The sequence below is a fragment of the Anguilla rostrata genome, chromosome 8 (genome assembly GCF_018555375.3).
Source record: "Anguilla rostrata isolate EN2019 chromosome 8, ASM1855537v3, whole genome shotgun sequence".
Lineage (NCBI taxonomy): Eukaryota > Metazoa > Chordata > Actinopteri > Anguilliformes > Anguillidae > Anguilla > Anguilla rostrata.
The window spans coordinates 12522846-12550722 of record NC_057940.1 but is presented as its reverse complement, the minus strand read 5'-3'; the positions used below and the strand labels follow the sequence as shown (position 1 = coordinate 12550722).

The window sequence follows — 27877 nt, the reverse complement described above, 5'->3', positions numbered from 1 at the left end:
CATGACCTGAAATATGGCCTTCCGGTTTGTATAGGGATTCGTTCATTAATTAATAGAAATACAACCTATTTCCTGGATTGACTGAATTGGAATTAAGACCCACAACTCTGCAATGTATGTACTGTATATTAATTATGTTAAGGGAATAATGAAGGAATAAATTGTGTTGATGCTTGGCAATGCTGGTGTATTTTACTAGAAGCAATCTGGTCAATAATCTGCATACCTGACTTCACAATTTATGCTTTGAATATGCTGCCACCTTTATACTTCATAACATGTACAGTTAATGGCTGCATTTAAGAGGAAATTGATTAATCAATCATTGACTAATGCAGTCAATGAATAATTAATCAATGAATGCACAAAGACAAATGAGTATTATTTATTTGTCTATGCATATTTATGTTGCTGCATGAAAAGAACAATAGGTTTCCTTTGTTGATTTTTGGATTTTACAACATAAAAGGCATCAATGGCTGTTCCCAGGGAAAGAAAGTCAATGTAAACTGCAGTTGTTTAATGTGTTAATGTGTTAATGGAGTTTGGGAAAGGAACATTTGGAAGACTGCCACGCCGATAGCCCCCGTCAGGTCTGCTGCCTCACAAAACTGATTTTCAGATGCTTGGTACATCCAGCAAGTGCATTCCCAGGGTTTTATGATCACGCATAAGCACCTTATATCCATGTTAATGGACCTTTAAGCAAGCGGAATCAAGCTTTAATTCCTATTTAAATGTGGCTCTCATGTATAAAAGGTGATGAAGATGTTCTGCAGTGTACCGCTCTGTGCTGTGTGCTCTGTGCTGTGCAAGCTATGCTCTGTGCTCTTCACTCTGACTGTGTCTCTGCACTTCTTCTCTCTCCCCCTCTTATGTCACCAATTCTCTTGTATTTGGTGTGTGTGTGTGTGTGTCCGTGTGTGTATTTTTGCTTACGCCCATGTGTGCGTTTGTGTGTTTTGTTGCTTCTCCTCCACCTTCAGACCCAGTAAACCAGTTCTGTGAACAGGTCCTGAACTTTCTGCTCTGTCCCCACTTTCCTGCCGTAGCCCCGCCCTCCCCTGGTGTTGACTCCGTCCCGTTGCAGCGCACTGGAAGCCAGAACGCCACGGGAACTTACCAGCGGGCCAGCTATGCCTCTGGCCCCGCCGCCAACTACGCCGACCCCTACCGCACTCTGCAGTACTGCCCATCCGTGGACTCTCCCTACAGCAAGTCAGGCCCCGCCCTTCCACCCGAGGCTGCTCTGGCCCGGTCTCCCTCCATCGACAGCATCCAGAAGGATCCCAGGTGAGCAGGAACGCTGTTTAAACTCCATTTCTCTCTCTCTCTCTCTCTCTCTCCCTCTCTCTCCCTCTCTCTCTGTCTCCTTCCTTTAGAAACACACGTCACTCTGTTGCCCTTGTTTTATTCTGTGTCCTACTCACCAATCACTCGCCCCATCACTGGCACTGGCTTTATTTATTTTTTTTTATTATGTTTTTTTTGGGGAGGGATGCACCTTTAATAACATTATTAATAATTGTAATAATCATATTAACAAAGCATGCTTTAGTTCATAGTTCTCTATACCCTTTGGTTGTTCTGAATGCCTAGGTTTATGATTGTAAAAGTGCTTTTACTGAAAAAATAAGGTGTTATCGGCATGGTTCCATACATGGTTATTGCTTAATTGTTCTATTTTGTTTTGTTTAATTTTGATTGCATTATTATTTCTGTTGGTTTAAAACAGAAAAGAACATTTCTGTTTTAAAAGTATTCCATTCATCATCTTCAAGCCTTCATGGTTTGACCACTTTTGTAACACAATACTTTTTTGTTGTTGTTGATCTTGTTTTTTATTTATGTGTCATTTTAATCGATGGAAGGTGCAAGTAGGTTGTTAAGTTTAAAAGGCAAAAAAAAAAAGCTAATTTAAATAAACATGAGCCACAAGGATCATGACCAGACCAACATAGGCACCTTTATTAGTGAAACTACTGTAGCTCAGGCTAAAATCTTTCAGCCAGCTAATGTGAATGATTAGTTTCATAATTTAAATCGGTTTAAAGGAATCATTCACTTCCTGGGGTGTTATTAATATTATTTCAGTTTTAATGAACGGGTATGATTGGCCCAGACAGTTATTGTATGTTATGAAGGGTGTTTGAGGTATTTCAAGAAATTTCTGAAAACAAACCAGATTAGCAATGGCTAGCTTAGGGGTAATCTTGGCTTAAAGTCAGAAATAAATAATTAAATACTACTCGACAGGTAACTCCAAAACAGCTTGTGCAGTGACATTATGCTCTCAGAGACCGTACATTGGTATATTAACTGATTAATTTATCAATTTCTTCAGTCTTATTTTTGGTTGGAAAGATTCCTTATGACAATAAGACAACGCAGCCTCAGACCACTGCACTCAGTGACAGAAGTGGCAAGCCTTCCTATATCATCAGTACTACATCTGCAGAGAAGAAAATTACTGTTTGAGAGAGAAGACCTCAAAGCAAGTTTCTGTTTGTGCAATTCCAGCTTGTTAAATTTCGATGAAACGATCTTCACGTCACCTTCGCAAACTACCTTTAGACAACCCTGATCTATTGAAAATGGGGCTAGTTTTCCTCCAATGGAATGTCAGCTCGCCAATATAAATTCCCTCTTCAAACTCACAGCTTCAAGGTCTTACCCTCAAATACTGACTCAAATAAAATATGGTCCTCAGGACCTTGAACCGAAAAGGAAAGTAGTACCGGCATAACATAAGAACGGATGTTTATTTTTATAATTATGAATAAATGTATCGACACTGGAGTCATATCGCTGTACAAGCTGGTGTGGAGTTGAATGAAGTGTATATTTTCTGCCTTAAGCCTCAAACCTGCAATTGCCCCTATACCAGCCAAACATGCACTAAAACTGAAATAATATTTTAAAAAACTGAACTATCTCTTTAAATAATGTGTTTTGAAACACGGAAGTAAGATGATTTATACTTCATTAAATGTAAGCTCCTCTGTACCTTAACATTTTACGTTTTGGTATAATTTTTTTAGTTCAATAATCTTCGCCAGGAATTTCCTAATATAAGGATATTTTTCTGTGCTAAATTTGCAGTTATGTTTACTAGAACACAATTTAAATGCTTGATGTTGATTTTATTTTTCTACACATAAGATTTATACCTGTGCACAAGTGCTACACAATATTAGCGAGCATGGTTTCCACACCCTAAGCCTGTGCTGATCTGTCTTGACGCACCAGAGAGAATAGCATTTTCTTTCTTTCCCTCTCCGTTTATTCATGTATTCCCTTTTTCTTTATTTAACATTGCTTCCTGCACATTTTGCTCACGTTGGCATCCAGTGGTGTTCAGTCAGCTAGGTGTTGTGCGCTAAGCATGCTAATAAGGACAAATCTGCAAATTAACACAGTCAATCAAGGACCTCTCTGTATACAGGACAACCCATTCTGCTTTAAATTTACTGGCTGCTCCATATTTCACAACCTGCACAGTTAATTATGTATTACTTCATTGATTAATCATTGATTGGTAATCATAGATCTCATTAATTATATGTTAATTTATATTTATCGCACCCACAGATTTCAGTCCATAATGCATGTCCAAAATCAAGTGTTATAAGAGCAGGAAAAAAAATGATCTATAAAACTATTAAAAAGTATTTATTTTAATGTCAATCTCCTTCATGCGAGACACCTACCTTTTTCTTTCTGCCTGTCTCTCGATAGGTACGACCCTGAATTCCTTGTCTGGAATCAAAATCAAGCCGAGCACAGAATGACAAAGTAATCAAACATTTATTTTTACATTTTATTCTGATCTTTTTTTTTGTTTCCCACTGTTGCTAGTCAGCTCAGCACATGTTGGAGCGCTACCTCTCTTTGAACTGCTGTCTTGGGTGATTGTATCGTAGATGGCTTAGCATGTCATTGCAGAGCTAAGCAGCGCTTGATTTGAAAGGTGGACTGGTGCATTACGGACAGGTGTGTTGCAGCGTCTGTGACCGGAGTCAGTCGAGGTGTTAGACACATAAAGAGCCTTCTGCTTTATGCAGAAGGAAGGTCTTTGCAATTGAAGGACTCAATACTTTGCTTGAACTGTGTTTGATCACTTTCAAACACTTCACTGTGTGGTAATGGAGGTGCATTTTTATGCATCTATCTGGTGAAAGTGTTTGTGACTAATTTGCTTAAAGGGGCAATTCACCCAAACATAAAATAAGGCTATATTTCCACTTACCAGGAGTGCAATCTATCTATCCAGATAGTTTTGTTTAGATTTGACGAGTTTGCTACATATCTGCTGCAGCTCACCCAGATACAACAGACATCAATAGGGCCAATGTTTGGGGTGCTCAGAGCACAACATCCTTTGTATCTGGGTGAGCTGCAGTGAATATCTAGAAAACTTGCCAGGTCTCGGCAAAACTGGATGGCTAGATAGCACTCCGGGTAAGTGGAAATATACATTTATTTTATTTTTGGTGAACTCCTCTTTTATTTTAAGAATTACTACCCATAAGCCTCAGTCTGCATTCTGGGCCAGCAGCGTTGCTGTCTGAAATGCCTCGCCGTATTCACCACAGATCTTTCAGTGCGAGAGCCTGTAAGTCGCTGCTCTACTATACAATCACTTCAGTCTTTGGGTTTTGCAATGAGATGGAATGTTCAGATATGTCTGTGGAATTAGATTGAAGTTTGATGTGTGGAATTGTGGAATTAGATGGCAGTTGTAAGATTGTGAGTTGCATTGTTTGTGGAAATAGATGCAATTTCAGGTGTTTTTGGAGATGGTGGATATTTTTTGGTGGATATTCTGATTAGATATAGGTGGTGCAGAACTGTTTTTCTCTAGGGTTGTTGTTTTGTTATTTTTTTTGGGACATGCAGAAATATCATGCGCCTTTGCTCCATTCTCACATTATTTTTTGACATAATTCATTGTCATTTCACAATATTCTTTTGGGCGGCGTGAATCGTATTTCCGTCTGTCATGTTCTGAAGTTACAGAGTATCATGAAACCCTCAGGAAAATGGAACTTCTGGAAAATGTTGAGTTTTGTGCTGTGAAAGGAAGAATGGGTCACCTGGGCCCATCTGAAAATTCAGTCAACCATTTCAGGTCTTAGTTATCGAAGATAAAAACGTCCTTCATGTACTGTAATCAGTAGAAACTGTTCAGTTGTTATCTTTAATTTAAAACTGAACACTGTTTGACACTTGATGAGTTACTGAAATTGGCAATGTAAACAGCATACTGTGATTAATTAACTTCACATTGATACAAATATGCATGTTAGCAAGGCTGAAGCGTATGTCACTGTGCATTTTATCTGTGTTAGTGTCATTAAAGTGCATAATCTATTTGTAGTCAAAGACACCCTGAGCTTTATTTACATTGTAAATACCAGTCTGTTGTATAATGCATAAAATGAAACTGGTCGCATATATTTATATGTGCAATACACAAACGGCTTCACTGTTCAACTGAAATGTTCAATGTCTTGGTATGAGAGCATACACATATAAAAAGGGGCAGTAATGGAGGGTGTAAATTTGAAGATAAGCTTTAAGTGGGCTTCGCTTCCAGTGCTTTCAACCCATCAACCCATCCTTCCCATACACCGAATAAAACAAGAGGCTAAGAGTTCTGTAAATTTGAACCGTTCACACCTCTGCAATGTTGCTGTCTGAAGTCTAACTCCAGCTTGTGTTCATGAAAAGATTTTCTATGCTTGTCAGTAATCATCTGTGTTGTGCAGTGGTTCATTGAATGTTCAGAATTTTCCACTGTGGGAAATCCTTTGCTTGCTTCTGTCTGAAGGCTTACTTGCTTATTGGCTCTGTGGTTCTAGTGTAATCCACCTGCAGCATGCTGCGCTGGCTTAGGTGCTTCGGAAGCTGCTGATCTTATTGGAGCCAAAATGGAGGCTCCCCCATAGCAATTTGAAGCAAGAAAGGGAGACATTTCCAGATATTTTGCACCCAACAGACAGCACATGATGGCCCATGCAGTCATGTGACCAAGCGCAGAGGGATAATTGGTTGAAACGGTCCATTCCTCACCAAGAGGGCTTGCTTGTGCTTCGTCATAGCCTGTTAATTTCTGCAATATCCAGCAGGTGAAGCAGACTTCCTACACAGATCTGACAATTTCTCTCCACCATAAAACAGCATATGTAGGGTTGTTTCATTTTCTTCTTCTCATGATTATCTTTTGCATGGCAGATGCCCATAGCCAGGGTGACTTACAGCTTCCATCATTCCCATTAATACAAATGGGTAGAATGCGGAATGATGAGATGGCTGTGTAGAACACTGCAGTAGTACCCGTGAGCAAGGTACTCAACCTGAATTGCTTCATTATATTATCCAGCTGTATGAATGATTTTCTGGTTTGTAAATATAATCTGTGTGAGTTGCTCTGTATTGGAGAGGGTGCTAAATGCTGATCTGTAAATATAAAGCGGCTTACTCAGGGGCTCAGTAGGGCTGCCTTATTTAAGGCGTAAAATCTGTGGCCTTCTGGTTGCATGCGCAGATACCTGGCTGCTGATCTGTGTGACTGCATTATATTTATATGAATTAGCATCTTTAACAGCAAGGTAATGTCAGTCCGTTGCATGCATACCTCTACGGCTCACGAGAAACCAAATGCAAGGCAGCATAGACACATGCTGGAAACTGCTCGACGATTCACTAAACTGTTAACGAAAGTGCATTAACCCGGTAATGCCGTGTACCTTGAGCAATCTTAACCTCTTGCTCTATTCACTGAAAGGATACAATGTAAGTGCATAGTTGAACCTGGCTGCTTTGGAGAATGCTCAGTAAAATGTTCATTGTTAACTATGTCGCAGAGAACAATTTATTCCTCTGAGACTCATATTACCTCTGCTTGAGTTAAATTAATACTACCATTTGAGTGTGCTCATAGCTACCACTGTGCTGGAGACGAGAGAATGGCTGGCCTGTTGTTACGCCTCACCTCAACCTATTCTGAGTGCTGTGTAGAGGGCTGACGTTTGAAAGACAAGTTGAAATTGATATAAATTGCGCCAGTCTCTTATTACTGAAGAGATAGAATTCGAGTGAATGCGTTTGATTCTGTGTTTTCATTTAGGCTGAGATACTGCATACTGGTTCTGTTTTCTGAGTGGCCGAGATGCTCTAAAATAAGACCTTGGAAGAAAATTTTACAAATATCATGGTGTTAATGTGTCACTTTATTGGACTTACGCATGCTGTATGTTAAATCCTTGTATCCACAAGAATTATTTGTGTATCAGATGGGCTACTGTTCAAACAGACTGGAAGGAAAATTAATGAGAAGCAAATCACCAATTTAATGCCCTGGCATGAGTCAACAAATGTGCCATTAATTACAAACACAAAGTCAAAATGGTCTTTTTTAGAAAAGCTTTGATGTGCAGAAAAAAGGCACAGCGAATCCATTCCATTGCGGGTGATGTGGTTGGTTGAGTCACCGACTTCAGAAGAGAACCCCGCCAATTTTGATCCTCACCCCCCTGTTGCTGGGATGATGTCACCTGCTAGCCAAAGCAAAGGGCAGCCTGATTGGTCACCACAGTGTTGCTTGGGGTCTGGAGTCTGGGGCGGGGACCACGGCTTTCTGTGTGAAAATTGGTGATGGGCAGGTTGTCCGTCACTGTTCTGACCACAGACAACAGCCACTCTCAGCCTGACGTTCTCAGGTTAGCATCACCCCTCTCTCTCAGAGATGTGCTGTGGAAAATCATGACTATATCATTGTATAAAGTCAAGTATAAACTGTGGTTTTGCCCACTTACGCCTCTCTCTGTCTATCTTTTTGTTTATTTTTCATTATATATATATATACACATATATATTATAGAGAGAGAGAGAGACAGAGATTGAGGACAAGAGCACGTTTAATTCTTGACTTTATACAATGATATATATGTATGTGTATATATATATAGTATGTGTATATATGTTTTGGAAGATCAAATGTTGTCATGTTTGCCTATATATAGTACATAAACCATAAAATGAGGTCTTCCAGAAGTAATTTGTTATTTAGATCTACTGTAGCCTGTCTGACCCTTGAACCAGGGCAATGTGCCTTTGATTTGCATTTGTTTAGAATCCTGAGCGTATGCTTCTGAGTCGTCATGGTAACTCAGCCATGGAAAATGTAGGTACGGGAGGGCACGACTGAGCGCACTGGGGTCAGTGTGCATTTTGAAGAGATGTCTTGAGTACTGCATTAATTACAGTTCAACCATCAGTGTTCCTGTACCTTCAGTAATCAGAAATACTGTTTTTTGTATACATTGGCTTTATGTAATAATAAGAATAAGAATAATATTTGTACTTATGAATTATGACTGACATGACTTTGGGTGATTACATCTACAGAAAAAGTGTTATTGGTGGATTTTTGATGGATGTGTAACTGTTTAGCTGTTGAGAGTGTTACTTAGTCTTTTTATGGGGAAAGGAGTTCTAATTGGGTTCCCTAACTGCCACCGTGTCCTCGCTCTCTCTCTGGGCAGTGCAGTTTCATGCTTTCATATTGCTCAGGTGATGGTCTGTTAAAAATTACATTTTTAATTTATAGATTTAACTGTGAACAACTTTCACAAACTCGCTTGTAATTAGAACACCCACCATCTGCCACCTGCTGCTGGTGCATGTTGTCAGAATGTACTAAGATTCAATGGTGTTGGACTAACTGGCAAACTGTGTGTTTAAACAGATGTCTGGATTGTCTTCACTTTGCTCTTACCTTTGACTAACAGCCTCTTGCATTTTTTTTTGCAGTGCTCACTGTATCTCTGCCAAAATAATTTTACACTTCCCAAGTTCAGATGGTCAAGTGAAATCTGTGCCAAGAATTAAAAGCATTTAAACCCTTAGATGGGTATAAACAGCCATACACTCCAGGCTCTGAAATGAAACCACAGCATTAAAATTTAACCCCAGAGTGACCCATGAATGGTTCACACTGTAATTTATCTTCAGACTATTATATCAAGGCGTAAAAATGCTTTGCAGTGGCTTTCCTTTCACTATCACTGTGTACTCTGCACTGTTATTTGTACGTTGTTCTTTGCATCTATGGTACTAATTTTCTGTACGATGACCTGCAAAATGAAATTGCTGACAACCCTAAGGATAATAACTTATTTTTTGAATAAGAAGGAGTTTGCATAGTTCTGTTGATATGTGCCAGAGTACACCTGCCTGGTGTTGTCTAATAAATCAAAACTGATAAGCAATTAGTATGTAGATTTTGACTCTTACTTAAAGGAAAGAGACTGCAAGAAAGGTAACATGATTGAGTTGTCTGTGTAGGCTTTTTGAAATCATAGTTTAATTACCAGCCTTGCTTTTGGTCATGTGGTGTTGAACATTTTATTCTCTCTGGTATTTCTAGCACAAATAATTATCTCCTTATGTTAATATGCAAATGACCAGTCATCATCCTTTATTGAGTCTATTTACTGAGTAAATAAATGTCTTCATTTTTTGCTGAAGTCTTGAAACTGGTATGCCAGGTTAGGCTAAACACCAGCAACCAGAACATAACTCATCATAACAAATTTTTTTTAGCATGATAATTCTAATTGTCGTGATTAAAAGCATTCCTTGATTAATTAGTTACACTTCAATTTACAACATGACACAAAAGAATATGTGAACAGTTTTAGAAGTGTGTTTGTGTGTGCGTGTTCATTCTTTCATGGTTCTGTGAGATAATTTTGGACTGCTTTGTGAGGGGGAAACTCGAATATCCTAGTTATCTATTATCTATTATTACATAAGTATTATGCTGTACAGTCAGAATTACATTAGCACTGTGCTTACTGCATTCCAATATGAAATTATATTTTATGAAATATGGTTTTCTCAGGTGTTGAGGTCAGGCCTGTGTTGCACCATACGTAATCAATAGCAGAAGCAAGGAACATTTTCTCTCTACAGGCTGGACTTCTGGCTTGACCTTTAACAAAGTCGTGTAAGAAATCAAGCAGTAACAATCAATTATTTCAGTCACTGGGCTTGATGACATGTTGTGATTAAAAATAAGAAGGCAGAATGAAAAGTTCCAGCAGGGCAAGGGAAAAATATGGTGTTCAGTGCTATAATGTGTGTGGGTGCATGCGTGTGCGAGTGCGTGTGCGTGCGCTTGTGCACGTGCGTGTCAGTAGTGTGATGTAAGAGGCCTTTGTTGTTCAGTCTTGTTGTTCAGTCACCTGTGACCATTGTCGTTGAAATCAAAGAAAAGCATTGTGCAAGAAAACAGCTTGCTTCAGCTGGTTTCTTAAAGTTGAGCACAAGTATCAATCAGTTTTAGGTTGCAGTTTTGCAAACTGAGCCTTACGTAGGATTCCCATATTTAGCAACAAGCCTTTTCCTACTATCCCATAATTAATCTGGCTTTTTGCCATGTTTTTTATTATTATTAATTAATTAATTAATTTGTTTTCTTATTTATGGAGAGGGCTGGGTCTGCTTGGTGGCTCATCACATTAAAACACTTTTTAGATTCCGGAGGTGGAAAGTCCAGGGTTCAGAAAATAAAATCCTGCCATGTGTTTCTTCCACTCATGAACTCAGCCAGCTGATTTCACTCATTGGTTGTACCTCCTAGCTGAAGAATTATGCTAATTTGCAAATCCATGTGATTGTAACAAAATACTGGGAAGGACTTTTACTTTCTGAACCTGGATTTTCTACTTCTGGTAGTAGCCAGTTGTAGTGCACAGTAATGGCTGTAATAGTGGCAGTTTAGTGGTTGTAGGTTTGATTACCAGATGGGAAACCGCCTAACCCCAAAGCAAGGTACTCGTTTCCTTTGGTAAATATCCTGCTGTATAAATGGATTTTATGTAAAGAGTGTAAGCTGTGTAAGTTGTGGATTATGCATTTAAGGCATCTGCTAAATGCATTAAATGTAGCTGCAGTGTTACCCAGGATGAGTGGATCTTATTCAGTGGTATGTCCTGTGCCTCCCTGGACGCTTACGACTTCCTGTGGTCAACCAAGCACCTGCAGTCTCAAAAAAAAAAAAATAGTACTCTGGTATATAAACTATAAACTTTGTTTCTGGTAATATAATTTCTGATAAAACTGCACAAAGAAGAGGCCTAGATTCCAAAATCACCAACATTTCAAGTGGCAATTACATTTGTAATTGGAAGGGAAGGTAGAGAAGGTGTTTTTTTGAGAGGGAAGTATAGGATACATAGGAGAAGATGTGTAAGAGGAGAATGAGAATCAGAGTGGATAACGGGTGGGATCAGGTTGGGGGGTGGTGTATTTAGATGGAATCAAATGTGGGATAATTTTCTCTGTCATCCCCCGAAATACAGTAAGCTCCATTGTTTTGTGTATGTTCTAGCTACAAGCTAATCTGTTGCGTAAAAATCACTTAAACTTAGGCAGCTCGTCACTCCCCCTGCTTTGGTCTCCCTCTCTGAAGTGTAATACAGCACAGAGGGAGGGAGGGAGAGAGCCGCTGGGTGGGGGGGGGGGGGGGGTGACAGCGCATTCATTAACGTATTTATTCTGAGCCATGTCCGCACCTTGGCGTCTGCTCTGTGAATGAGCTGACAGTTTGTTGTAATTACATGGCCTGCAGCATGTTCGACACCACTCTCGCTGTACGATGCGCAGAGTGCCCACAAGCCCTCTCTCTCTCTCTCTTTCTTTCTTCCTCTCTCTCACTCTGCGCTTTGAAAAGGCAAAGCAGAATAAAACGTTTCTGCTGTTTGCTAACCTGTTTGACTGAGTACACACTGACCCCCTGTGATAAGATGAAAATGGCAGGACACAGTAAATCTTGGGAGCCAGACTTGTTTACCGGTAGGTTGAAGGTTTGAATCCCAGGTGGGGCTCTGAAACTAAATTGCTTTAGTGAATGTCCAGTTGGATTCAGATGTTGGATAATGATGAGTTACACTTGAATAGTGTCTATTTGAGATGGCTTGCTGGTGTATGTTGTCTTGAATGGAGGTGCCTGCTACCTGTGCCTGGAACAGGTTATTGTCAATATTGGCAGGTGTAATTTAATGTCCATTCTGCTTTGCTTGAATGAATAATTAATGTTCTTTCTGTACATGGCAAGCCTAGGCAATGGTCAAATGCTTCATCCCCTGGATGATCATGGTCCCATGGTCTGACCTCATTTCAGGAAAAAATCAGTTCTCTAGGAGGGCACTGACTGGCTGTGTGACTCATCTCGTGCTTTTTTGTCATCTCCCCATGAACCAGGTACATGGGATGTATTTAATCTTTTATATTTCCCCGCATGAAATTGCTCGTCCCCGGAGAGTACTGTATGATTATTACTGTTCTTGTATTTTTTTTTTGTTTTGTTTTGGCTGCTTGGAAGAGGCTGGACTCCTTGGTTCCTGTGGATCTAATTATCAGGCCTATGGGTGCATACCGCAGGGAAGATGCTAAGTCCCTGGATTGACTATTAACCTAACATGAGTCATGTAGCTGCATCGATATGGCACCACCACCTGAATAAAAGCTATCCCAAGGAATTTGGCTGGGAGAATAAAATCAATTGAAAGGTTTTGGTTGGACATGCCAAGAGTTTTTCTCCTGGGACAGAAACCAAAGCTCTGCATGTTTCTGTTTGGAAATCCTACGGGAACACATTTCAGTCTCCTTTGGTCTCCTTTGCCCTGAAATTTTCAAACAAAATAAATGCAAGTGTTTATTTTTATTTTCTTCACAAGTACAGGTTTGCAAGTTCATCAATCGCCAACTGTCTATTAGCTTGTCGCACTGTTTTCAAAGGGAAAAAAGTAACACTTGCTTTTAATTTCTGGTGAAAATTAAGGACAAATGATGATTGAATCCCAGCCAGTGTTTCCTCTTTTAGCAGTACAATGCATAGCCAGCTCTCACTCAGAGGCAGTACATGGTGAAGGGTGTCTGCCATATGTATGTTTTAGTTTCAGCTCAGTTCTCTCTTGAGTTGGTCTCTCTGGAAACACGTTTAGAAGGACACGCAGGGGCGTCAGGGTGGTCTTAATGCCTTCTACATTCAGTTTATGAAAGGAACTGAATGTTGATTTGAGACTCAGGGAAACTGGGACTAAGACAATCTACAGGAAATGTTCCAGAAAGTGTTTAACATTACTTTATTAGATATTAAATACAGCCAGGCTGTCAAGGTGTCAAGCATTTAATGGTTACAGTGTTTGGTACAGCAATTAGGACTGAAGTGAAAAATCGCTGCTGTAGATGATCTGGTCACAGTGGGAAAATGATTGTGTATATTACTGACCACTTCTCAAAACTGTATCTAATCAAACCAGGTGCTGGAGACACGCATTTCAGAAGTCATTTGTTGATTAATTGATACGTTACTGTAAATACATGAGCATCACTGGAAATAACCTAGAAGCCAAGGAGAAGCCCAAGTGTGTTTGAAATGCAAGAGTAGCTTCCCATTAATGGTTCAGCATTGTATCAAAACTATACATGCATATAGTTATTTTAGAGGACTTTCAATGACAAAATAAATGTATAAATCACATTGTTCGTACAAAAGTAAAACAAACAATACGTAAAATTATGTGCAAAATCGGAGGGTAACATCAGTGAACATATGTACTGTATAATCAAGAACAAAATACCGTATGTTTTCAAGGTATAAGCATTGTGGAACTGTTCTTTTATCTTTTTAAGGGACACAACACCAGAAGCACTTAGTGTGTCCCAAATGAAGCCAGGAAATGTAGTTCAATAATCCTGGGGATGGCACAGAAAGAATAAATACATCTGTCCTTAGTTCAGACCAAAAGCATTGTTTTCACAACTTGTTTTCCCTCTGTGAGGAGCATGGATTTCAGTTCAGTTTCAGTCTTATTTGTATAGCACTTTGTGCCGTCCTTATCACAGTGATGCTTTACAGGAAAATAGAAAAATTAGGAAAGATAGGAATGACTAGATCTGAACCTCCTCAAAAAAGGATGCAAAAAAACTCAAACAGTGGCAAGAAAAACCTGCCCAGTGGGAACAAATCTCAGCAGGAACCCAGCGTAGCGGGGGAGTTCTGTCCTCCACTGAGAACTGTGACCTCAGTGCTTCAAGCAAGGCTACATGACAATAGGGAGGTAATGGGGAATCTACAGGGAACAGCACAGTGGTTGAGGAGACTGCAGACTAGGGTACGGCTGCATGGGTGCCGTAGTGCTATGCCTGTGCAGCTCAAAGCGCCATAGGCAGTTGGGAAAACTTTGCCATTTGAAAAGATAAGAAAGAGAGAGCGAGATTTGCCGAATCCCATTCATTGTTAATGAGCATGAATTCAGCTTGTATCACGCTCACACGGCGCGGGTACGAACGAGCGAAGCAATAAATCCGCAGTCGCTTTTTCCGCAGAAAGTGAGAAAGAAATCCTGCTCTACGAGCCCGCGGCTTGTTACACTTTTATGGGTGGAGGAGAAAGAGCTGGGAAGAAAACCGCCTCGTAGGTGTGACGAGAGAGCGTTTGGCACTAAAACCCTCTCGCCGGCTGCTGCCGGATTGTAGGTAATGCTTCGCGGCGTCCCGCGATGGGGAGCAAATGGTTTCGGGGATGGAGGGTAAAAGCAGGCAGGCCCCGCGTGAGCCTGCGTGGGGCTGTAATGACGGAGAGCGCCTCGCACGCGACGGTTACGCGCTCCTCCGTTTCTCTCCGCCTGGGAGCCCAAAGTGTCGGATCGCATTTGGGCTGATGGTACGGGGGCCTTCCGCGCAGCTGCCCCGACTGCCCGGGCCCCCCAAGATCCCCCTCAGGTAACAAAAAAAAAAGACCTTGAGAAAATAAATGCTGTCTTCCTCCTCTTCTTCCGCCACAGATCAATAGCGATAAAGTTCAGGAAGTTGATTGGTGTGTCTGGAGGGAAGGGGGTGGGGGGGGGGGGGGAACACCGAAGAGCTACAACCGGGGGGGGCAGAGGCGGCGGGTTGTAAAGCAGCAACAAACGAATAGCAAACAGAAAACACACAGAAGCTGTAAAAGTACATCTGGAGCCTGTCAGAAGTTAGCGTAGCGGGTCACTCCTGAACAAACACTACAGCAGTCTCCGGGGAAATATCTCTCCTCTCCAGACACTGCGGCGGCCTTCTCTCAGTGCGGGTTTTGCTAGTGCACTGGGCTCTGTAACTGAGCTTGTGCCGTAGTAACAAGGATTGGATTCTCATGTTTAACGTTTCCTTTGTGGGCAATGGAAGCGGCTGAATTACTGCAGTTCGTATCCGGGAGAGCAAACGGGTTATATGTACACACGCGATCTGTATGTCACCCTGGAAAAGGTTTTTGAAACATAAGCAAATATGTTAAGTAATATAAATGAGCTTTTTCGTTTTATATTAAAAAGACTATGGCTATGTGTACTAAGCAAATACACAGCTTGCTATCTACTTGGCCAATCTGCGCCAAGCGTCAAACAGGCCTTAACATGTCTTGTGCTGGATGTCCACATTAAGAAAACATAAATGAGTCTCTGAGATGGATTTGGTTTGAGGTGCCAGCAAAGCAGCAATCACAAGGCTCATTTCGTTCATGACTTTCCTCCTGCTAGGGGGTACGTGCATGATAAAGACCCAGAGCTCACATTTCTACTGTTCCTTGAACATTTTGAGTGCTGCAGTCCATTCAGACACTTATGTGTAGAGGGTATGCGTAAAGCTGGGTTGTCTTTGGACCGCTCTGGTGCCGACTGCAGCCAAGGGTCCTGTGGGGTAGTGTTGTAATCCGCAGAGATGAAAGTGGCCTCATTGGTCAATTGCCAATCAACTCCACTGGCCAGTCAGACGGCTGCAATCTGCCAGTGCAGCTGTATCCACTGATGTTTGTTGTAGAACAGAGACCCGTGCCTCTACAGCAGTGCAGTGGAGGCCGAATGAGTTTTGGATCTTTCTTCTGTTTTTAGAAACAGTGCACTGATGGCAGAGTGATTTGAAGTTCATGAGCCCATCTGAGGGACAGAGGAGGGCATTGTGATCCTGGGCTGCCAGTCACTCAGGAGCCGTGCTGAAATGCCCTCCACTGCAGTCAGGCGTACTGAAACAAACACCTAGGAGATCTGAGATCGCTGAGATCTGTGCCGGTGGTGTTCGGTGCGTGGTTAAGGAAATGGGCTTTAAATCCAAAGAGGTTGCTGGTCCATGTCCCAGGTTTGGCAACAGCAGACGTTGCACCCTTGAGCGGCGAGCGAGTCATCCTGAATCTCCACGGCAGACACCTCGCCGTAGGACCGGATAACCTGTAGAACACGGGCCTCGGCTAGTCAGTCGAGATAAAGCTGTCTGCTAAGCAAACAGCAGGGAGTGCCTTCAAGGCCTGTTTATTAGTCTGGCTGTCTCAAAGCGCCGCCGTAGCCAGCGGCGTCTGTGTGCCGTTTAGAGCGAACTCGCGCAACAGCAGGAGCCCGCTGCCCACGGAGACGCTAACGCCGTACCTGCAGGAGAGCACGGCCTGTGGAACCGCGCAGTCACCTGATCCAATTAGACAGGGATGAAAGCAGGGGGTACATAAGCAAAATAATAATAATATTTGCATAACATGCAGGAAAATTCTGTAGAAAATTCAGAAAATGACACGCATTCATTTCAGGATCATATTCTAGTGTTTGACAGGGAATGAGGGTGACTGGATCTGTTTACATGGCACCTGGGGAACTGTGATTGTTTTCAGCCTAAGTGGTGTCAGTGACTCCCTAATGGGACAGTGATAGAGAATTCTAGAAATCATTAATGAGCCCCCCCCCCCTCCCCGGTCCATAGTGGATGGACTTGCATTATGTTATCTTACAGTCCAAATATTCTGTTGTTATTCATTTTCCCTCTGTTTTAATGCTCATTCCACCCCAGTTTGGAATGCCCTTTCATATAAATGAGTGCTCATTGCTGGAGCCACTGCTATCATTTCAGTAGGATGCAGTTTCAAGCATGCCTCTACCCTGAAGCATGCAACATGCAGCACTTCTTATCACAAATCAGCTTGCAAGATTGGCTTTCCCACAGATGAGTTCTCTGTTGACCTGAGGGGCTACCAGCCACAGTCTGCAGTGGTGAATTCAGGATTCAGTCCCATCTGTGCACTAAAATTAGAATGGTGCCTTTACTGGACAAGCCAACCAGCGGCCCTGTCTTTTTTGTTTTGCTCTAATTTGCAAACAGATTTTGAGAGGATGAGTGATGTTATCAATATCTTCATGTTTGTTGCAGGCCCTATTTCTATTTCATTTTGGAGCAAATATCAATATTTGCTTATTAAATTTATTTTATTTTTTTGAGAATCAGTGAGTTATCCGAGCTGTTTTCTTTTCACATAAGTTCTGGCCAGCGATGGGCATTCAGATGTCATTTCTGACAGAAAATGTACATTTTTCTACCAACTACCAATATGACGTAAAATTGATGCAATTGCACCAACTACTAACATGGTAGCCTGAATCAGGCCTGTCTCTCCCGTGACGTGCCTGATTTTTGAAGCAGGGGCGGACATGAAGGTTCTCTGAAGCAGGATTCCAGGAGAAGTGCGTTTGGCGTGATTAATCTACTCCGTCCTGCCACTCCGCGGTTCTGCTATCGATTGAGGCTCCTGACGGGCTCGCCGTTCGGGACCGTGGTGTCAGCCCGTAAATAAGAATCTTAGCCTTAATTCAGGGAGCAGCGTGTCCACGGCCTGCTGTGCTGTTTGTGTCCACTTAATTAAGAAGATAAAGTGCTGCTCGCGCTGTCTGTGGCTGATTGAATTGCCAGTTTTTCGCCGAAACGTCTCCCTCTCTTAGGCCCGCTCAGCGAAGCGCACTGACGTGCTGAGATTAAACTGACTGTGCCCACGGGGACCGCACCACTTGAAACTGTGGGACAGGCTGCTCTCAAATGCCTGGCAGCACTGCGGTGCGGTGGTCAGGGAAATGGCAGTGTAGGCCAGAGTTTGCGAGGCGGAATCCCAGGAGAGGCAAATACTGCAGCATGATGGGTAGTGTGAGCGAAATGCATTCTGTCTCTAATTATCTGATTAAGGGGTGCTTGCTAAGCTAAGAAAAAGAATACATAAAAAGTGACTCTGTTAGTAAAGGCTCTTGTCCAGATTGTATGAGAAACGCATAAATCATAATCATAAATGCATAATCTCACATTCCCCTGATTAATATGAACGAAGTTGCCAGGCCTGGCTAGTGACATCCCCAGACCAGTGTCCCCACAGGTTACCGGTTGCCATCATCGTGACGCTTGCCTGTTTCAGCTCTCTTACAGCAATGTATGGCCTGTGGTTTGGGAAAATAGTGATTGGCTTGTAGGGGATCATCAAAGGAGTGTACATGTATCCGTGTGGTTGGCACATTATTAGCTCTAGACTCACATTTGGATATTCTAAATTTGGGAGATAAATTGTGTCCAAATCAGTAATAAATAAATAAAATACTGAATTAATTTTTCAAAATAAACCCTGTGATGAGTTTCCCAGTATCTTGGTCCTATGCTAATGGACAGATGTTCTCGTGTTTCACACACTTAAAAAAAACAATAATAATGAGCATTCAGTAGCATTCATAGCATGGCCTACAGTTGTACTCTGCAGCACTGTGATCTGTCCTTGCTTTTTTACGACAAATTTTACCGAATTCTTCTTACACAGTTTTATTTTAAATTAACGTGGTCAGTTCAGGGTGGAGGGATGCATTGCCTAACGTTCTTAGCCTGCTCCTGCAGTGTTCCCTGTGACTTGATGTAAATTGAATAATGGTCAGGCAACAGCCAGAAATCTGGACAAATGTATTTGCTAAGAGAATTTATTTACAACATTCCTGGAATGTTCTGGGAACTAAAACCTGTTAGCTGGGCCTCTAACGTGTGTCAACTGGCACTGATGTCAGACACCCCCAGCTCCTCTGCCCTTTTCAGAAGCACCCTCATTAGAACACTGGCTGATGACGCAAATGCTGTTCTGCCACTTAAGATTTTAAATCATGCATCCAAGGTTTTTCCTTGAAAAACCACGCCTTTACTTTGACTCATTAATTCCTTTTTTCGTTAGTTTATTTCAAGAATGCTGTTCAACTGCTGCAAGTTCATCTTTGGGCCAGGTAATCACACTGGAGTCTTGGGTTTCCAAGTCGCTGTCAGTGGGTTGCAGCATACAGCCTCTATTTTTTCAGTGGTGGCAAAATGCCTGTATGAAGGAGTTATAACTATTGTATGGTCAAATTCTGAGATAAAAATATATTTACTAATACTGTATGTCAAAACGTGTCACATATTTCAACTTCTAATTTCATGCATACAAACCTTGAAATGTAGATGTATAACAATCCATATATAATATATGTATGATATTTCATAAATGATGATGATATCCATTAATAGATCTTATTTTGCTGTGGTTTGGCAAAATTTTAATTTTGAGAATATTAGGTCATGTCCCTCCCGCAAGTGTTTGATTTGTGTGTGTGACTGGTTAACATTGTACAGAAACATAAAAGTTATAATATGACCTGTGTGTCCTGTGAAACTGTGAAATTAAAGGTGTTATTATATTATCATCTTTAATTCCTATGCCTATAATAATGATTTCTCCTTGGAGGTTAAACCAGATTTATATAATTACTGATAATAAGGAAATTTCTCAGCAGAAGATTTGTGTATGAAACGTATCATAATTCGCTGAGCGTGATGATGCTGCGTGTTTCTGAATTAATTTTGAATTAATCACCATTAATTACTAATTGTTCATCATGATGTTCATATATGCGTACACCATGCTATGCTTACTGTACGATTGTGTATGCTTACCATTGCTATCAATAGGAATTCATCATTACTTTGAAGAGTCATAGCAGATGGATGCATGGAGGCATGTTAGTTTTTACACAGACACCATTGCACATAGCTGAAATTCAGTGTCATACTCTGTGCTATTATTGCTGAATATATACGTGACTTGGCACGCATGCATATTCATGTAAATTTGACTCCTCTGGTGGAAGCTGTATTCTTGATGATTCATCGTGAAGATCATTCGTGTCCTGTGTTCATTTCTGACTGTGTTACATACTGTGGGAGCATATGAATTTACAGCAACATCTGCCCAACACTGTTAGTCAAGCTTTGTCTGTTTCTTCAGCTAATTAAGGGGAATTTAGCAGTCTCCCTGCACGCCCACTGCAGCTGCACGCGGAATAGAAATGCCTCGCTTTCAGCTTTCTTCAGTCAGCCTCAAAACGGCTAAAAAAATCAATAAGGGCTGTAGTTTATTTATTCATGCACTTATTAACTCAAACCCAGATGTGATTATTACCTGACGTTGTGGGGAACGTAACCAATATTGGCCTTTACATAACTGGGAGACCCGTTTTATTAAGCTTCCCATTAAGTGATATCATTATGAAAACATGATCAGCTCTCATTGCTCTGTCTGTTATGAAGCAGCTGGTATTCAGCTCTTAGAAGTGACCTCAGGATGGCAGATTTGCGAGCATCCATAAGTCATTTAAGGATTTTATTCTAAAGGATGCCAGAACAGCAATCAAATGGCCACAAAAAGAAGATCAACATGTATCGGTGTGGACTCAGTACAGTGTCTATTTAAAGAAATGCCTGTTGTTAGTCTTTTATCTCGCTGAATGCTTTCAGCTAAGTAAAAGCAAAAATTCAGACTAACTGAACTTAACTCTTCCTGAGACCGTCCATCTGGTCTATTCAGTTTTTCTTTCCAACTGTTGTCCTCAGAGAGGCGATAATGAAAGCATACCAAAGTTTTGCTGCTGCCAAATTCAGCTTGTCATCAGCGGTTCTGGATTTGTTTCTGACAGGAGTGTTAGGCCTGGGTTTTGGTTCTGTCAAGGTGTGCATTGACTTCCTCTCCCCGTTTGTTTGGTTCTCCGTATTAGAGGTGGAGTTAATTAAACCACTGGTGCCCCACACGGCAACCAAACAGCAGGCAGTTGCCTTTTTTGGGAGGATAATTCATGCAGCCATGTTGAAGGTTACATCTGACAGTTTAATGAGTTTCGTGGTGCTGTGAGAGCATCAGTAATGGCTTCTTCCAGTTGTGGTCCGCATGCAGTGATCACACAGGGTGTGATTCCCTCCTTGCAAAATGCTTGAGTTTTGTGAGCTCCCATGAAACTCAGAGGCGTAAATATTATAGGACACATTCCCATTAAGATTATGAGACATGCATCTATTAAATGTCTGTAAGTACTTTGTCAAAGATGTAAACCAATAAATGACTAACAAAACTCCATGGCTTACTAAAGTGTCAGCTTTGATAAATAGATTGAATCATTATGTAAGTGTGCTAGTTTTCCTCAAAAGTGTAGAACTGTTTGTAATTATACTATACTGCTATTTTAATGATGAAATAGGAAATGGTTTTAAATGTAATGAATAACAGAATCAATGCAGTACAATCCAGTCAAAAAATAAAAAATCTAATCTGACGCTGAAAAGAACAAAATCTGTTTTGGAGGTAATGAAGTAGAACCAGATTATCAAGTTGTACATTCCAGGCTTTTACCCTATAATCTGGTCCCACTCAAAAAGGCCCTTTATTTAAGAGAGTAATATAAAAATAAGCCCCTTATTTTTTCTGTCACCATGCAGTCCATCTGCTGGGTTGTGCAGTCAGAATCAGAGGCCTGAACTATTTAAATGACTGATTCAGGTAGACTCTTTCACAATGAAGGCATTTAACATTAGTCTTCATTGTTTACTTACTGTATGTTTACGCGTATAAGTAAATCCAAACAGTACAACTCTTCTCTGCAAACTCGGTGAAAAATAAAAAATAGCTTGCTTGATTATTTGTCAAGGGACAAATGTTGATTCAATCCCTGCCACGGAAACAGGTAGTAACCTCCAAACTGAAATCCTACCTACCTGGGTAGTGCTGAAAATTACACACACCCTGTCAGGCTAGTGACACGGTCAGGATTCCGGGCTAAAATGTAGATCACTGCGCAGGGAAGGAGGACAGAAGAGCTCCTCTGTTGTGTTATTAATGCCGTTATTGATCTGGAACTCCTCAGAAATCATTTGTGGAGAGTTATTTATGCGTGCCAGTCACCCGTAGCTGCACAGTTCACTGTGGGGGCGACGCCCACGTCAGTCAGCTCAGCTGTTAGAGTGGGCGAAAGGGCCAGGGGGACCAATGGGAGCTTAAGAAGTCTTCCAGGGCCTCTGTAAGAATTCTAAAATGCAAAAAGGCTACTGACTTAAGTTCTTCAGACAGAAACATGAGGGGTTTCGGTTCTGTTAGGTATGGTGTGATGGCAGAGAGTGAGGCTTCATGAATCCTGAAATTGGAGGAGCCACCATGTTAGCTGCTCAATCAAACTGCTCTAGTAAATTGCTCTACCCATTTTTGGGGCTCATTTTCCTACCACTGCCTGGGAGACGTCAATATAAATAATTTCCGTTGATAAACTCTGTCCTCTCACAGTTTTCTTTTTTAGGTGAATCTGCTTTCTGCAATTTCAGCGTGCGAGTTGGGTCACACAACAGACAGCGTAATGGATTCTAATGGGGTCTTTTGCCTCTTGACAGAATGGTTACATACATAGCGAATGATTCAGGATTCAGCTGGCGCGTGCTATAAATAGGACTATGATGAATTACGGGGTGGCACGTCCAATCAGCTCTCCTGATGGGGCTTGTCCACTCTCATTATCCGCTGCGCATCTCTCCAATCAGCAGCTCCCTGTGTGGAGCTGTCAGTCGCCGGACACCAGGGTTGCCAGATGTGGGTGGTTGCCAGATTTGCATGGCTGACGAGTAGGCTGGTGCTGCTGATCAGTTTGGGTCATGCAGCGATTTCGAAACACTGCTGCACAGCGTTGATTATTTTATTCCCCCCCATTCTGGAGGCACTGCACACAGGGATTAAGGTAATCAGCGAGTCTACACATGAGCATGAGAAAGGATCAGTCACTATTCAAAAGACAATTCAGTGGCCAGGAAATGCTGTGACTGACACAAATCGTATGTCTTCTCTTCTTTCTCTATGTGATATAAGTTTTCTTCAAATCAATAAAATGCAAACAGGTTTCTGAACAGTGGATTATAGAAACTGTTTTGTGTTTCCTTTGGAAAAGTAACTAAATATATTAAATCCTCCAGATAATTATGTAAAAGTTAATGGGTGCCAGGAGTTGAAAGTTGTTAGTTACATCTTTATTAAAAGCAAGGGCACCACATGTGTTTGGAGCGTGTACGTACTGCGTGAACATATGTTAAGGTCCTGACTGTGATAGGTCTCCTGGTTAATTATGTCTGCTTGGGGGATCTTGAATTAAATGCTTACATTAAACATGTGTAGGTTTTACTACACCTAGCAGCTAGAAGATGCTCTTTCCTAGAGAATCTTACTCATACTTACTTATAATTCCATAAATGCAGTAATAGCCAACAAACAGTGCTGAGTCATTAAGGTCACAGCCTGAAGTTAAAACATAAAGCTAAATGCCATAGTAGGTGCAAGAGGGAAATAGAACATATTGTATTAGGCAGCAAGAGATGTAGTTTCAGATTCAGCAGAGGTCTGGCATTAAATACAGTACATGTTCAGCGTTAGGTGAGCTAAGGTGTTGTTTAAATGGGTAATTAATTAAGTGCTAATTGACAAAGAAGACATCTGACTGCAAAAGGAATCAGGAAATCCTCCATTGCCTTGGTACATGTGTGCATCGTTGACTGAATCACCCATGTTGGCCCATACATAACACTGGTCCTGGAACAGTGATTTGGGCAAAATCAGTTTGCAGGGATTTGGAATGGGCCTGTAAGATCATCCTGGGCCAGTTTTAATGGCTGGAAAGCCTTGTCACTTGCAACAACCCCATAAAACTGCATAATCTCCGTAGAAATGGGGTGCTGATTTGCATATAGTGTATGATCGTGCAACCTTTGCCATCAGAAATCGACAACTATAGAATAAGGAGAAAAATGAAAAGACACACACATATCACTGTGCAGTTTATATCATTGTATGTATTGACAGTATATTCTTTTGAGCAAATCTGTAATCATAGCCATAACTCACTACATTGTCTTGCATATCCTCTGCACTGATAAATGTAAATGCAAATTATAAATTAAGCTCACAAGATTTATCAGCTTTTTGCTAAGAGTGCAACAGGAAGAGTGAGATGATTTTTTTCTAGTCTTCACAAACCCACAAATCAGTAAAAAGTACCCCGTGAATTATCAAAAAAGATTTCCTGATATCAGTTTAGGGAAGCTTGTCCAGGGGACCATATCTTACGCCCACCACTTAATGTTCACAAGAAAATTACCAGCGGGCCACCACTTTAAAGATCAACTATCAAATGCATTTACATTTTAGGCGTTCAGAAGACAGTTTTATCCAGAGTGACTTACACAGCGTACATCCTTTTATGTACAAGCCATTTTTACAGCTGGATAGCTACCAAAGCAATTCAGACTCGGTACCGTGCTAAAGGGTGCAATAACATCTCTCCACCTGGCTATCAAACCTACCACCTCAGAGTTTCAAACCCAGTTCCCAAAACATTGTGGCACATTATCACTTAAAAATGTGTAATTAAAAATAACACATTTGTAAAGTAATCTTTGGAGTACAGACATGTTTGGGTGTATTTAATATAATGTCACAGCTCTAGGTTTCCACAGAACATATTTAGTTCTCTAACTGTGTCGCACTGGTCCGGGAGTATTCTTAGCCATTGTATATCACTGGTGCTTGGATAATTCAGTAGGATGCACTTATGTTCTCACATTATACAGACAGTAATTCTGGATAAGAGCATCTACTAAGTGAATGTAATGCAATGCAGCGTAAACAGTTAACAGACCAATGGACATACAATAGTTGGCACTGTGCATCCAACCAGGCACTCTTCTGTAGTAATTGAACCCCATAGTTGAAGCACCATACTACAGTCGTCAGATGAAACATAGTTTCCCATAAGAGTACATGCCTTCAAGGCTTTTGCAAAAGTGAATGACTCTGAAGATGAATGATGAAATTGGGGGTAGCTTCTTCTACACTCAAAACAGCAAATACAGAAGTTGGGATCCCCTTGAAATCCATATGCCCGTTTTTTTTTTTTCTCAGCTTGCGCAAACACATTCACCGTTAATGAGTTCCTAATCATAATTTTTTGCTTTGAAATAAACTCATTTTCCACTAATGATGTATGCAAGAATGGAGGGGGGGGGGGTGGGGGTGGGGGGTGGTGCAGCGTCTTTCATCTTTCAAATGCTGTTTAAAAATGCACACTGTCAGCTGTGAGAAAGCATTATGGGACAGAAATAGACCAGGCCTGTCTGCGTAGCTCTCTTTCCAGTTTTAGTTTTCTGTGCCGGGACGATGAAAGCACACGCCAAACAAGCACTTGGCACTCTGGCCCGGGCCCAGTCTAATCTACTCGGCGCTCCTCAGCTTTGAGCAGCACATTTAAATAGGTGTCCTTTCATTTCCTTACTTAACTCAACATTCTCCATTCTTTGAAATGGCAGCTCTCTGTCTCGCATACTTTTGGATGAATGTACAGTTTAGTATTAGAAGGACAGTGTTTTTTGTTGCTTTTTTTTCTGGCAAGTTGTTAGCTTTTCTTTAGTTTGTTAGAGGACATCTATGTGTGTCTGGAAGTTATCAGAAAAAAAAACTTTAGGAAACAAAAAAGTAGCTTTTGTGATGTTCTATGCATTGCTCAAAGTCATGCTGCAGAATGTTTTTTAAGATTAGATTCAACATGGCTGTCTCCCTCTCTGTGTGTCTGTGTAGGGAGTTTGGATGGCGGGACCCAGAGCTGCCAGAGGTTATCCAGATGCTGCAGCACCAGTTTCCCTCGGTCCAGTCCAACGCGGCGGCCTACCTGCAACACCTGTGCTTCGGAGACAACAAGATCAAGTCCGAGGTAAAAATGGCACCTCTACCACAAGGGCAGCATGTGGCCAATAGAGGCGGTTTCTGGGTGGCTCGTCCTATAAACCCACTACTGTAGGCTCAAGTGTGTGGATGTGCAGTGTGGTACTAAATTATGTCTGCCAGTGGAAACTGTATCCAGCAGCCCCTCGTGGTGATGCGTGATTGGTTGCAGTGTTGCTCAGGGAGAAGGGCTTCAGTCACTTAGGATTGGTCTCTTCCCGTTGCACAAGACGCTGATTGGGCGCCTGCATTCTGCCTACATCAGCTGCACTGAAATTTGTTCTCATGTTGCGGTGAGCTCAGCTGATAGAGTAGCAAATGCAGAGGCTGTTAAGAACCTGGAATAACACGCTTTGACACAGCAGCGTAGCCTGAAATGTTCATAGGGTTTGGCCTGCATAGAACTGGATATTATTATCAACTGATGAAGGGACTATTGTCTTCCATGATTGAAAGAAAACAATAACATAAAAAATCATTCACGAGAACATGTTACAGTGTTTTCTAAGTGCCGTGTTCTCAGGAGTAATCATTGAATATAAATTTGCTTTGTCAGAGTATTTGTAATTATCGCCTAATTGTGCCGCTGGAATTAATGAGAAAAAGTTGGAGGAACACCAAACCAATAACATTTACCTCCCTAGGGCTTATACTGTGTGATAAGGCCCCCAATATTAATATAAAAAATATCAAATTTGTAGATAAAAACTGGAAATTGAGCCAAGAATATGAGGCAATAGTATCTGCCATTTAAGCATAATCCAATGAAAAGCACACAGCTGAATATTAGTTTGAGGGGTAACAGAGTATTTTATTTATCTGAAACAGCTGTTCTCCATATTTCAGTTAATGTTTGTTATTGGAGGAATGCTGTTTTCTGATTTTGTGTTTGGTGTTATTTTTCAGGCTCTGCAGATGGCTAGACTTCAGTTTTACGTATTATATTTAAATAATGAAATGCACAGTGCATTACGGAATTAATTGGGTTCTGTGCAGAATAGAGCAACCCGATCTCATTCAGAATCACTGTCAAGCATTCTGAAACAAAGCCAAAATACAGACCACATGTTCCATCACTGTAGTTTAGGACCTGACCTTTCTGTGGTTTTTAGGATTACAGGCAGAATTTAAAATAAATAAATAAAAGGTTTTGTGAAAACTGAATGGGTATTTTCAGATTGGGGAGTGAAAATGTGCATATTCAGTAATTGTCAGTCACATGGGTTGTGTCATTTGTTTAAACCGGTTCCATAACGAAGTTAGTGCACTGTTTCATAAAAACGTGCTCAGCTGCCATTTTCTAAGTGACCTTCAGGACTTCTGAGTGAGGAAGCGGACAGAACAGACAGCACCGTTGCCTTGTAAGAAGCTTGTTTTAACAAATAGCACCCTGGAGAATTGTAGGTACGTGTTCAATTAGCACTCCTCACTAAATTTATTTTATGGTTGTTGTGTTATCTAATTTACCTTCTGTTACAAGAGGAGAACGCGGTTAAAAAAAACCCAGGACAACAAACAATGAAAACCCAAATTGAAAATGCGAGGAAGATGAAGATGAATAAAACCCACAATCGGCCATTTAAAAAACACTGTCTTTTTCTTTAATTGAATAAGCACTTGATTGTTATTGTAATTGTTAAGATTTAATTAATTGAATATGTCCAAAAACAAACATGCACCGTTACTTACTAAGGGAGGTTTGATGCTGTATAAAAGTACTTCAGCAACAGAAAGCCATGGGGAACCATGAAGAGCAGGATGACTCATCCTAAGACACTAGACTCCCTGTGGCCTGGTGCTGAAGCCTGACTGTGCCAGTACCAAAAGGAAGCTGGCATAACCGGTTTCTATGCCATATAAGGAGATATTGAGGAAGCACTGTTGGGTGGCTCAACCAGCTAAGACACTGGATCACAGAAAAGAGGTCGGCTATTGCTAGCATGTTTG

At 41.2% G+C, this 27877-nt stretch overlaps 1 protein-coding gene across 11 annotated transcripts in view; it reads left to right on the top strand.

Annotated features, from left to right (window-relative positions):
- Nucleotides 1-27877, top strand: part of LOC135260850 (catenin delta-2-like) — a 178266-nt gene that overhangs the window by 96392 nt on the left and 53997 nt on the right. For 8 of the 11 annotated variants that reach the window (XM_064346484.1, XM_064346485.1, XM_064346494.1 and 5 more), the window contains 3 exons: nucleotides 1053-1293; nucleotides 3739-3795; nucleotides 25787-25919. In XM_064346484.1, coding sequence (XP_064202554.1) covers nucleotides 1053-1293; nucleotides 3739-3795; nucleotides 25787-25919 — 431 coding nt within the window. The remainder of the gene's footprint in view (nucleotides 1-1052; nucleotides 1294-3738; nucleotides 3796-25786; nucleotides 25920-27877) is intronic. The other 3 variants (XM_064346488.1, XM_064346487.1, XM_064346490.1) reach the window with 1 other exon arrangement.